The sequence below is a fragment of the Metopolophium dirhodum genome, chromosome 1, assembly GCF_019925205.1.
Source record: "Metopolophium dirhodum isolate CAU chromosome 1, ASM1992520v1, whole genome shotgun sequence".
Lineage (NCBI taxonomy): Eukaryota > Metazoa > Arthropoda > Insecta > Hemiptera > Aphididae > Metopolophium > Metopolophium dirhodum.
Genome location: NC_083560.1, coordinates 66,670,405 through 66,684,218, shown reverse-complemented (window position 1 = coordinate 66,684,218; position 13,814 = coordinate 66,670,405). Strand labels below are relative to the sequence as shown.

The following is a 13,814-nucleotide window of genomic DNA, read 5'->3' as shown; positions in this document are numbered from 1 at the left end:
TCATCTGATCAAGAAATATAAAATCACTCAGCCGCAAAAACTGCGGTTCGTGAAAGACGAATGAACGATCAACCGGCGGCGGCGGCGGCACATACATTACACACTTTTGCACACGGAAAAGGAACCTGCAACGGGTAATTCAATATTACCTATGCAGAAACATTTGAAACGATTTAGTCGATACTCGGCGACAACGGCGGCGGCGTACACAATGCACGACGGACAGAGTTCACAAAAGGTTGGGCGACGGGGTCGGGAAAAAATATGTAAATATTTAATAACGACGACGACGATGTGTAAACGGCGTACCTACGACCGAAAACGTTTTTTACACCTCGTCGCCACCGTGCAGCGTTTTTCGATTTATTTCTCTGCTAAATATTAAACTGTAAAAAGTATCCACCTGAGTGCGGACGTGAAAGATAAAAAGTGTTGCCGCCACAATTGGCGAGTGGTTTCTATTTTCAATCTTTAAGTCGGACTTTATATATAGGGCGCGCGCCAGTGCTAAAACCCAATCACTAACCGACTGACAATAAAAATATATTTCCCAACGTTTTAGATACATTTTAGGTATACAATTTTACGGATATTTTCGTTAACACGTCATCGCACGGTTTTTATAAAAAGAAAAAATTCAACTCTTCAAAGGTTTGTACTTTGGTTTTAAAAGACCACTCTACTGTGATGAGCTACGCGTCACTATATAACGTACTAACCTCTATACAGTGTAGAAGTATACACTTAACAGTGAATTGTTTGCAGCCATTGTAGACCCGTCAACGGAGCTTTATCGCACAACGGGCGTTGATTCGCGCTCGAAGTAGTAAATATTATAGATATAAAAAAAAACATGTGGCACTTATTGCAATAATGCAATGTATTATATTGAATTCATATACGAGTTGCGTGGAATGGAAACGACCATTAAAAAGTTCAAAACCGCCGAAGAGCTGTGCTGAGCTACGCCGTTAACAAATATCATACAAACACTTTGACCTTTCCGTAGATAGTTTAATATTATATGTACATAATTTTTCATATTTATTCATAGAAAATATTTAATTTCTTTTGGATATATTGTCGTTCATTTTAAAATATTTCTAATTTTTTAAAAGTATAATAGAACAGGGATTCATATTTTCGGTAGCAGTAATACCGGCAAAGATCCACAAGAATGACCAAACAACGAAAATATGTTAAAATATTTAATATTACTTATAAATTATAATGTATGCAACATGCATTATGTAAACATTTCTATGGAATTTTTCTGTTTGAAAGACATAAACAGACCCGCTAGCATCATATATACGGTATGCGCCTAATACAATAAAAATGGGTTGACGGATCGTGCGTGCTCGTCATAGTTGTTATCTGCATACGAAAATATCTTGTAATAAATAAATAAACCTAACGCATAATTAATATGAATAATTTCGTAGTGGTCACTTCCCGGTTTTAATAAGTTATATAGAGTTACACGTGCACAGACAATAATCGAGGAAAAATATGTTTAAAAAAACTCCTCAGATAATGTATTTTATTGTACGGTTAGTCCTACCCAGACTAGGACCATTATCACCGGAAGTTGACGGAAACCATTGTCGGATGCAAACAGTTGGACAATACATTTTAATGCCATCGGCGCAGATAATAAAGTGACACGGCACCAGACATTGTATTGCTGCGCTAATATTATAATAAAACAACGTTATATAGGTCCGTTCGTTTTCAGACAAAAGCTCGAAGACTGGTGCAAAACACGAAACGGGAAAACGCGGCGGCGTCGGTGGGTGAATGGGCGAAGCCCCCTTCTTTATCGAGCTATACGCCGTCGAGAGATGAAAAAAAAAACCGTAATCCGGACAAATGATGTGAGACGTAACTTCCATTAAATTCCCGAGATCGACACCGAGGACGGGCTTTTCACGAGTAAGCGCGCAGTACGGGCCAGAGCGCTTGCGGTTCCCGATAACCTTATACCTCGCAGAATGCAACACGATTCATCATCGGTACCTACACAAATTACACGATTTTCCATTTTTCATATTAGAATAAAAAGGCACGTGATAGCGATATTAGTATTCGTACAATAAGTTTATTCGTTTTAACTAAAAGTTCACTACACATTCGGGCAAAAATAATAACAATAAATAATGCTGTACCAATAGTGTTTGTTTTAAAATAGTGTGGTTGTGCACACTTTGCTTTTTAAAAAAGTGTTATTTTGGTGCATACGGATGGAAGTGCAGGTGTTACATTGGCTTTTCAGTGTAAGACCCAGGTGTTAGCGGCAAACCTAACTTAACCGTAAAAAATCCAAGAAAAAAAGCTAGAAAAAACAATTTAAAAAATATATTATCATATTGGCGTATACCAATGTTAACCATGCGATTAGCTGATATTTCCTAATCGATATAAATGTCTGTTTTGAAACGGCACACATTACACTTACTCTACTACAATACACTATTATGGTGCATAAATGATTTTTTTTTAAAACGGATAAACCTATATTATATTGTTACCTACTATTACGACGATGTTTTCGTCATAGACCGCGAACCGATTACGACGAGACCTCTGCGCGATTAAGGTACTACAATGTACATCCATATAATATCGCTGATTAATTTACCCAATCCTTCTGGTCGACGTTTCCGAGAACTGTGAGCTCACGGTCGAATATCGCAAAAAAAACCGATAACAACCGTCATCCGCACAAATACTATAATATAATAATACGTACGTATAACATAATATTATTATAGCATTTTTTTAAATCGCGTGAATGCGTGCGTGCTTGCAGTGTGTATTAACTATATGAAGTATAATAATATTATAGTATTTACGAGTTGGCCACCTGTTGGCGGCTGACCTATTGACTCCGCAGCGTTGACGACACGCACAAATGTGCATAGATAGTTGTAATATTATAAAACATTTCCTCCTGACCAATATATTTTGGGACGATATTATAACAATACGTAGTTATTCATTATTTATTTTCTCTAATATTTATTATGGCATTATTATTATGTTGTGTAATACGACTCACTCAAAATTAAAGCAGTCCTCAATGATTCTCTGGTGCCGCCGCATTACGATAGTGGCGGTAGTGGTGGCGTCGAGGAGAGTAGCGCCGACTTTAACGGGAGCCGGAGCTGGCAACCCTGCAGGTCTCCTCCTCGGCGACGCGTAAGCGCCTGGCGCCGCCAATGCCATGCCGTCGTCTCGGAACGAGTCGACAAAAATATTATGTACAGTATTATAATAATATAATAATTAATAGTACACCAAATGCTTTCGCGCCCATGGAATTCTGGAAAACAACGCTACCTCGTGACAACGTTGCACAAACCGTTTGGCGCGTTCGAGAGTATGTCGGATGAGGGGGGAGGTGGTCGAAAACTCCGCGATGACCGTATACAGACTACGGTTGGACGTCCGAACGTCCGATTCGATTAAATACACGACGAACAGACGCACGGTGCCGATGGCGCGCGGTTACCGTGAGTGAACTGATCGAATGCAATAATCTAAAAACCGAACACCATGCGTCCTCGTGTTTGTCGGTGGGCAGTGAAGAAACGACAAGGAGGAGTAAAAGGCAAGGTGGCAAGGTGGCACACCATTATATAGGTACGACTGAAAATAAAACCAAACACACGACGACCTTGACCAAAATTGCGGCAGAGGCTTCACGAAACACCCGAAATCGAACAGACGTAAACCGTCGTCGTCAATAATAACGACGAAAGAATTCCTACACAATTGTCTGCCGGTCGACCGTCACGTATTATACATTTTACACTCTATGCGGGCTTTGCAGGGCAGCAAAGGTCAGTTCACTGAAGTCTACAGCCGCAGACATATTCGAGAGCGATATTTTTATAATAGGTACTTACCCATGTTGTTTGTTTACAGTACCATTGTAAGCCTATATAATAGGTACCCCTGCACATCAGTGGAAACCACTTTTTGAATTTATACCATAAAACACATTATAATAGGCCATTTCCTGCGGCGCAACAATTCCGGGTTCTTACATATTATACTTGTTGTGGTTTTTATAACACCTTAAATTGTAAATGCTCGAATAAAAAACACTATCGTCGATGTGAAACGTAACGTATTTTATTTCGGAGAACGAAAGAATAGCTACACAACAAGAAACTTGGGTTCGTTAAAGTGTATAAAAAACAGTATAGTGTAACTATATTATAGTGACCAATGCGTCCCTACGCTTCTACGCCGACATGCTGGTAGGTAACAATTTAAAAGTAACGTCAATAACGAAGAGATTGTATATAGAGAGAGTAACGCGTGCAACCGTGCGCTCGGCAGAAAAATAGCCTTAATCCGGCGGTTGTCCTATACACACCACCGTCCACCGCCATACGTCATTTCCGTCGTAGTTGTAAATTAACTGAGCTGCGTGTCGTCCACATCAGTCAGTGGCGGCCGATTTATTATAAAAGGGTTCCCTCCCCGCGGCCTTTTTGTGTGCGCGTCGCGTATATTATTATTAAAAGACCGATGTGGCGGCGCGGTCAATTTAATTGGGATGAGAATATTGTGAAAGGGTTTCAACACGCGCATTAAACCACCAGGGATGCCCAACTCAAAATTACTAATACGTCGATTTTTCAAAACAAAATAGACATCATCTCATGTACAGTCCACAATTTTTTTTCAACTACATTACAATCTGAAATTAATTCATTACAATATTTTATACAAAATTACACTATTGCAATAACCTACTAAATTAAAAACCTATAAAAAAAACAATAGGTATAACAATATAAATAATTACAGCTTTATATGTCTTTTTTGAAAGATGATTTTTAGGAATTGACGTAACCTTTTGTAATGTTAATTTTAATCGAATTTCAAAAACCTTGAATATCCAGAATTGTAAATTACGTTTAAAATTATAATAACTAAATAGTTGCAGGCAAAACAGATATTATAAAATGTGTTAAAATTGTTTAGCTAATATATTTATTAGTTTTATTAATGTAATTTTAAAATGTGTTGTTGGGATTTACAAAGATTTTAGTACTTAAAACGTTTAACTCAAGTACTTAAGTTACATCTAAAAATAAAGTCCTGATACTGTTTGATTATTAATTATAAACACCTAACATTTTTATTAGTATATAAAAAACGAAACCTATGGCTTAGAATTATTTTTAAATACAACGAACGAGAGCATCTATTATTGCTTTAAGGTAATAAGTTATTATCTATCTTTCACTATAGACCTTAACTCAGACGAGAAAAATAAATGGAACAAATTGTACTAAGTCGGACAAAAGTCAAAAATACACGGTGAACCGAAAAGTGTCTTATAAATTAGTGGTTGATGCATACAAGTTGGGTCTTATATTATACTATGTAGAATTATGCTTAGGCTCAAGTATATGCTGCTGTATACTCGTAAATACTATTTATTACATTGTTAAAAAAAGACAATATTATTGTACACGATTTACTACATAATAATAATATATAGTCTCAACCTACTTGAGACTTGAGGCCAGCTAGTTAACACGTACGACGTCGGATACACATATTATTTACATATACTATATTTACATAATATGCGGATACGACAGTAGACAGCGGCGCCGATGAATAAAAAAAAGTTTAATTTGGTATTTTCGCGCGATATGCATTTATATCTTGAAATGAATATAGAAAGCGAAAGACTACAACGAAAACACACAAAGATACCCAGTAAAGTAGTAAAGCGTCTTCAAAACACTTAAAGCTAGGGTTTCCAATAATTACCATAATATATTTCATATAACTAAAACCTGCAAGACAAGAAAATAATAATTCTTAATCAAGAAAGTGTAAAGTCCGCCCCACTAACTAGCCCATCTGAATATCTGATTTTTTATGAATACCAATACGCAAACACATCTGGACATTGAACAAAACGGTTGTTAACTAGGTTTGTAAGGTTAAGTTATACATATACCTATACCGATAACATATCCGCCGCCGAAACGTTACCTAATAATAGTTATGACTTATTAGTTATTATTATGGTGTACGGGTATAGACAGTAAAATATTTAAACGACAAGTATATAAATACTGTATGGTGTATACTACTACTATTATTGGCACTTACTAGATATTATTATATATGACGATATGTTATACATAGGTACCACGTAGGTATGTGCATTATGCATGGACGTAATACATTATTTTTTAGAAATCTCCCTGCACGAATTTATGCTATGAAATTTCAACATCAAAAATGTATAATAAAACTCTTGATTTTTCTAGGGCCTCGTCGAGAGTTGTGCTGCATTGCATCGTCGGCACATTTTACGGCACTGCACGCGAGATTTTTTGTCGCCAATGCGACGGCAATATAACCTACTGAAACGCGTTATACACGAGGGTAAATTATCACTGACGGCGAGAGCATCAAAGGGGCAGTAGTTTTTGAGAGAGAGAGAGAGAGAGAGAGAGAGAGAGGATATTTATCCGTTATAATAATATGATCATGTTATAGACCTTTCTTTTTTCTGATTAAAAAAACACTTAAAAAACGAATTGTTGTCAGTCGCCGCGATATCGACCTGCTCTCCTCCGCCTGACCACTATTCATACAATGTAAATTGATTATTATTAAGTTTAAAGTTTAAATTAAATCAACAGAGATTCAACGAGTCGTTTACAAATCGTTTATAAATTATAAGTTTATAATTTATAACCCCCGTTATTACAATAGAAAAACACGGCTTGAAACCCATAAAATCCCGGTAAATCGATTTACATCTACACCTAATATGCCCAACATACAGCCAAATGTCTAAATAGGATTAACCAACTGAATGAAATCCATTTTATATAAAAAAAAAAGGTATTTTTTAATCTTTACAATACCTATGCGAGTATGCATAATATAGTTTTTGAATGCAAATTCAAATATCAAATATAAACAGTAGTTTCTAAGACATTTAATCCCTAAAACGTATCATAATACAAAATTAATTAAAATATTATGGGTTGTTTACTTGTATAATGATTTAGCATGTGATAATTTACACCCATTTGTTTATGATATATTATGCCAAGTCGCTGTAGTACTAAATTATCTTATTCCCAAGTAACTTGTTCATAATTTTATAATAAAAATCAATAGATATTTATTAACAGGCTTACGGCAAAACGGCCAATACAATATACTGCAAACATTTGATTAATATTAAATTAAGTCATTAATATTAAGTCAAATATCTAACGCGTTGTCATCGACATTGAAAACGTTATAATATAGTTATTAATTATAGTAACAAACCTATTGTAGGCATTATAGTTTTTGTAGTTATAAATTAGTTTAGTGGTGGATATCGAGCCGAGTGTATATGACACACTGTCCCTGATTTAACTTGGAGTATTGTCTTATGGATTATTCTGCAATAATGCGACGTCACGACAGCCAAAATATTATTAGACTGCATACGATTGAGTGATGAAACCGTGATGATAGATTTCTACATCTGTTGTAATAATAATAATTAATACAATCCGTAAAATCGTATGTCAGGCTAATTTCGCTAATGTGCTCTTTGAAGTTGAGCCAAAAACCGTCGCTGCATTATATAGTATTATCTTTGCGTGGACATTCCCAATGTCTTTAGAATTACATCGTGTTTTGGTTTAATACAGTAAGTTGTCGTACAAAGGTCTAATAAAGAATATAAAAGAAAATTCCATCCCGAGTCCTGACGCACACGAACACGTGTAACTAATGACAGTATAATATATTATATTATATACTATATAGCGTTGTTGTTTAATAATATTATTGCCATTGCCGATACACATTGTGGACTAATAACACTAATTACCAATTACTAATTAGTAATTACGTTGTGATATCAAATACAATATTTCAGTATTGTATATTACATAAATATCTATGATTGGAAATAAACATACTTCACTTATAAGTTTTAATCGTCGTTGTCTAATATTATGGGGTTTAAATATTAAATCAATAATATCACGATACTATGTAGTTTTAGAGTAATGACGTGATTTAAAACGTTTGTTGTTTATACAATTAAATACTTATAACTGATAATATATAATCTATTAAGATGAAAATCATTAGGTACATAATATTAAATACCACGTAATATGTAAACAACAAAATCCAAACTAAGAATACGCTTTATTCCAGTTACAAATGTTATTAATTATAAACCGTTGAACTAGAATACTAGATAGGTATAATATTATCTAATATAATATTATAACGTACGAGTACCTAAGTGACACAATTTATTAAACTATTTGATTTATTAAAAGGACGGAGTGTTATAAAAATTGATTTGAAATTAAATAAGATAAGGTAATTACACTAATAACTGATATGTAATAACTAATAAGATAAAAAAAAATGTATATATAATTATTATATAATAATAGTAAAATAATACGCTGCAAAAAGTAAAGAGAAGTGAACTCAGTATAAATAATAACTCTTAAAAATAAAATGTAGCTTAAGATTCAAAATATAAACTCTCAAGCTTGTGCATTATGCCAGTGTTACATTGATTCGGTCACAATTAATACCGATAGACAAAATGTCTGTTAATATCAATAGAAAGTATTTGTCGATCGGCCGAGGCGGAACCAGTATACCGGTTTAAGGTTTAAAATGCCAAAAAAGTCAAAACAAATGTTATTCCTTAGAATTTGTTTTAAAAGAAATAGATTTGTATAAATAATTAACCATTGAAATGATAAATTTTTTAAAAAAAAACCTTTCCCTCGAAATCCCCCCCTCGCACATACGGAGATATCGTGGTGGCGGCAACCGAACGATATCATTCCATATTGTGTTGAAATCAATCACCCACGCCCCACATCCAACATACATGCGTTTTAAGAAAACTTTACGATTAAGTTATGTATGAATTGATTTAAATTAAATTAATTCTATTCATACTTATTATGCTGAATACTATAGAAACATAACTTATGTGGGGTCTTTTTTTGAAAATTGTCGATTACAGAAAATTATATACTGTAATATTTGTATAATGAAATTACGTACCTACAATAAACGTAAAAATTACGTAAAATAAAAATTCCCTGTATAATAATACCTAACAGATAAACTATGATATTTTTTAATTATTAATTTTAAAATTTTGCTCTAATATTCTTTTCTTACTAATTTTTCTATTAAAAAGTAATTGTTTACTGTCGATGGTAATTTGGTATTACGAATATAAAATTATTTTAGCTGACTGGTTTATTATGTTTATTAAACTGATAACCTGATTATATGCAATTATGCCATTAAATTAATATTATAATAATAATAAATCGGTAATGACGTATAGAATACATAATTAAGTTATAAGAAAAAATGTTTAATCTATTTTGTTATTAATAGATAGTTAAATAGATATTAATATTCTTAAAATATACAATTCTGTTTTTAGCACTTGCTGTAGAATCAATAATTACAAATAATGTGATTGAATTTGATTAGTCCATTATCATATTATTATTTTTACAAAATACGGAGGATAAAATTCCAAATTCAAATATTGATCGGGTTAGACGTAAGCCAAAGGTTAGAGCTTATGAAAACTGTATCCAATAGAATAGAAGCTGCTCCTATTTAAAATTGAAAATACTATAAATACATACGTGGAAATTATTGTCCTGAATTATTCAATAGTATTTTATTTATTACATGTATCTTTTGAAATAATTCTGAAGCCGTGCGAACACAAAAAATATTTTAATTTAGGTACCGAGATCATTAAATTAAAGAAATCATTTTTTTCCTAATAAAACTTATATTATTATCAAAGAGTTTTAAAGATAACGAAACAGATCAAAGTAAATAAAACACAATTTTTTGTTTGAATAACAAAACGTAGGTATTCAAAACTTGTATTAAGAGGGAGGACCCCACACCATTTTACGTCTCCGTCTTACAATATTGCGTAACATAGCAAATGTACGTTTAGCAGTTCACGTTTAGTATTGTTAATTTTAAATAGTTTTAATAGTAGAGTGAATTTAGTGACACATTATCAAAAAAGACTGAAGTGATATCCCTCATTGTACTACCTATCTCCGTCTGACGGATTCTTTAGAACTTTAAACTGTCCATGCTGTGGGTTTGTAAGACTGAGTCAACACATGCGGGTATAAACGTACCTAGTTTTCTTATAATTTAGGTAACAACATTTTCTGTGTTGGTCTTATTTGTATGAATAAAATATGTAAAAGAGAATAATGAGGATATAAAATATTGAAATTCAAAAGTGCTCAAAACTGACTTACTTCACAATTTAAATATTTTTTCTAAAAAACCTACGTACAAACACAGATTATGTTCTTACTTTTACGTTTGATAAAAACACTTACATTAAAATCAACGAAGCTAAACGTGAACTGCTAAACTTAAATTTGCTGTCATGCACTCGTAAGACGGATGCATTGCGGTTGTACGTCCTCTTAACACAATACGACATGGGATATTACAAAATATTATAAACGTTTACTATGTCTAAATTGACCTTTGCCGGTGGAAAATACCCGAAGCCGTGTCGAGATAGCGTTCGTAATATTATACTATTATCGCGGTAGTTAATAATTGTTATTATCGTTGCACGGCGATAAACGACGAATGCGAGAGAAGGCACTTAGATTTCCTACAAAAAGCGCTCAGCAGTCCACTACGGTTGCAGGCCACAACTTGCAATATTGTGTATATTGTTATATTTATTGTCATATTGCTATTTCCACAAACTTATCAATAATATTAACACTACTATAATAATATTTTGCCAGGTAAGTAGTATACAAAACCGTAGGTACTATTGCGTTAACAAATAGTATAAAATAAGTTTAATCGAGTTTCTTCGATGGCCAAAAGTCGATTGTGTCGATTATCAACGAAAAAACATAATAATATTATTATAACACAATATCGCGATGTTTTCAACAACTTATTGTTATTGTTACTTATTATAAAATATTATTTATAACAATAGTATTAGTATTTAGTGGTACAACTATAGTATTGAGCGCCCTCTCCGCCACCCGAATGACCATCACGGCTGACTTCGCCCAAATGTAAACGTATGTTGTAACTGCTCTCATTTGGCGGGTAACGAAAAACGCAATAACACCCACCTGTAATGTACAGGCGATAATTATGGGTGTAGTGTCACATATCAACCAAAATATGCGCGAAAACCACAGAAGAGCAAAACGAGTGCACAAAAGACACGACACCAAACGGTGCAGAAAAACGGTCGTGGCGGTTGGCGCGCATTCGTAACACGGTAAATACTACAATAACAGGTACGGCGCGCGTACGATGGTCACGTCATTATTGTCACATTGTGAAACACGTGACTAGCGCACGGCGACGTTTCCGATTCGACGCGACGGTTCGCAGAAACGCACAGCACAGCAACGTTGCACACTTGCACACAATATTATTATACACAATGTGACGATGTGTGCGAGTAGTTTTTGCGGAGTGTAACAAAAAAAAAAAAAACAATAATATATATTATTATTATTATTGTGTTGTAGTACAGATGCGCCTACACACGCATTAGCGCAAACTTGACGGAAATCGCGGTTTTAGCGTTCGCCATGCGTGCCGCCCGACGACGGTTTGGATAAAAATATCCATCGGTGCGGATGGAAATAATCGAATTAGGTACCCGTCGTTCTTTTTCGGTATTCGTTTTTATTTTTAACCGAATTGCATAATAATATTATTATCAAGTGTAATAATGTTATTATTTATACACATCCGCCTATCGGATTCAATACTATTATGTAATAGCTGCAGCAGTCCATCGAAAATAAGAATATTATATTATAAATAGTAGGATAACAAATTAGACGCCTGCACGTCCGGTAGACGATTGACGACGATGATAATAATAATAACAATAATAATAATTACGGAGCAATGATCCTCCCTCCGCGATAACATCGAATTATTGTAAAATATTATTTACCTATATCTCTCGTCCCATAAATATAAAAATATGGTTCTTAATATTGATAGTTATATAAAAATATGGTTCTCAATATGGATTGAGTTATATAAAAAAAATATGTAAAAATGTACCGTAGGTACGGTCTTACCTGTAATCGAATTTCGGTAGAGGCTACTGGTGCTGCTGCATCGGAGGCGCGGCGCGCACACACACACACACACACACACACAATCAAACACACGTGTAACAGAAGACCGAACCGAGTTGGATGCTGAAACGACGAGGTTGACTGGTGCAGACGGACGTCGTCGTGCTCAAAGGCGCAGCAGGGGTGGCAACGACTGAACGCGAACGGTCGTCGTGGCGGAATGACTGAATGAGCCGCCCGCCGTACTGGTGCCTGTGCTGCCGCTGCTCCTCTGTTGGTGATGTCGCCGGTTGGCGCGATGCTGCTGCCCTGCTGGTGCTACGACGCACTGCTGACGCGGTGGCGGCCGGCGAACACGTGTTGAACGCCGCCCGCCGACGACGAGTGTTGGGAAATAATGCGGCTTTCTGCTCCTCGCGCTGCGGCACTGATGCTGCAATATCACAACATCACGGTGTGAAAATGATTTTCAGAGTCTATTATTAGACAGTATTGTATTTTATAGGTATCTATAATATCGATGATCAGTGCCTGCCGGAAAACGGTTTTTTTTTTTCAATTGAAGACAATATTATATATTATTGTTATTATTATTATCAAACAATATTTCCACGGACACGGCGGCGCCAACTAGGAGAAAAACAGCTATCGCTTCGTCATGAAATAAAACCACTGATAACTTACTACGCTACGACTAGTAATTATTACGAACCTAGTGCCGGCATTTGCAAGCGTGAAATATAAAAATATGTCGTACTCGAGCCCGGTCGGCAGAATATCGTAGGTGTAATATTATTATTATTATTATTATTATTATTATTATTATTATTATTATTATTATTATTATTATTATTGTTATTATTACTGTTGTTGTTGTTGTAACGTCGTGCACGGACGGTAACTGCTGGCGGCGGATGCGGATGGCCCTCGGCGGCGCACAGAAAAAAACCAACGATAAGCTCCACACACACACACGCACACAACGGCGGCGCGGCGCAATGTTGCCAACGTGTGCAAAAGTTCGGCCGACCCGAGTGCAAACGTACAACAGCCGCGCAGCAAAAGTGTCACGGTCGTAGTCGGTGCGCGCGCGAGGAACGACTATCGCGGTGCGGTGCAGTGGTCGCCGCCGTTGTTGGTGCTGCTGCCTCTGCTTCTGGCCCCTATGTCAGCTGCCCCACCGCCGATGACGATGACGTTGACGCATTGTTGTTGTTGTAGTTATCGCGTCCCTTCCGGGCCGGCCGCCGACACCCGTCACCGGATGAACACGCGCGCACGAAAGACATAAACCGTCCGAGCGCGCGACATCGGGGGGCACCCGGCTGATGGTCATGACGTGTGCGTGTGACGGACGGCCGGCCAAATTCGTCACCCGCTCCGCCGCGACGGATCTCCGCAATATAGTGTTGTACGGCTGCCGCCCAAACGATCCGCTGCGATGCGCACTTCACAACACTCGTCGTAGTTTTTGCACAGTCGTCGACCGTCACGAGGGTTTTATTATGTAACGATGTGTTACATACGCAGAGCACGGCAACACAGTACGCACTACCTACTGCAACGAGAGCGGCGGTTTCGCAATAATGTTGTTTTTCCGATCCCGAAAGAAAAACGTCGCCACACCGGAAATGC

The 13,814-nt window shown here is 35.9% G+C and overlaps 1 protein-coding gene across 3 annotated transcripts in view; it reads right to left on the bottom strand.

Annotated features, from left to right (window-relative positions):
- Nucleotides 1-13,236, bottom strand: part of LOC132937533 (uncharacterized) — a 76,621-nt gene extending 63,385 nt beyond the window's left edge. The window contains exons 1-2 of one of the 3 annotated variants that reach the window (XM_061004356.1): nt 13,045-13,236; nt 12,180-12,612 (exon numbers count right to left, since the gene is read on the bottom strand). Coding sequence is in view for 1 of the 3 variants with exons in the window: in XM_061004353.1 (XP_060860336.1) it covers nt 3,062-3,228 (167 nt within the window). In the remaining 2 variants the exon portion in view is untranslated. Of the gene's footprint in view, nt 1-3,061; nt 3,470-12,179; nt 12,744-13,044 lie in introns of those variants that run through there. The other 2 variants (XM_061004355.1, XM_061004353.1) reach the window with 2 other exon arrangements.
- Between the last annotated feature and the right edge of the window lie 578 nt (nt 13,237-13,814).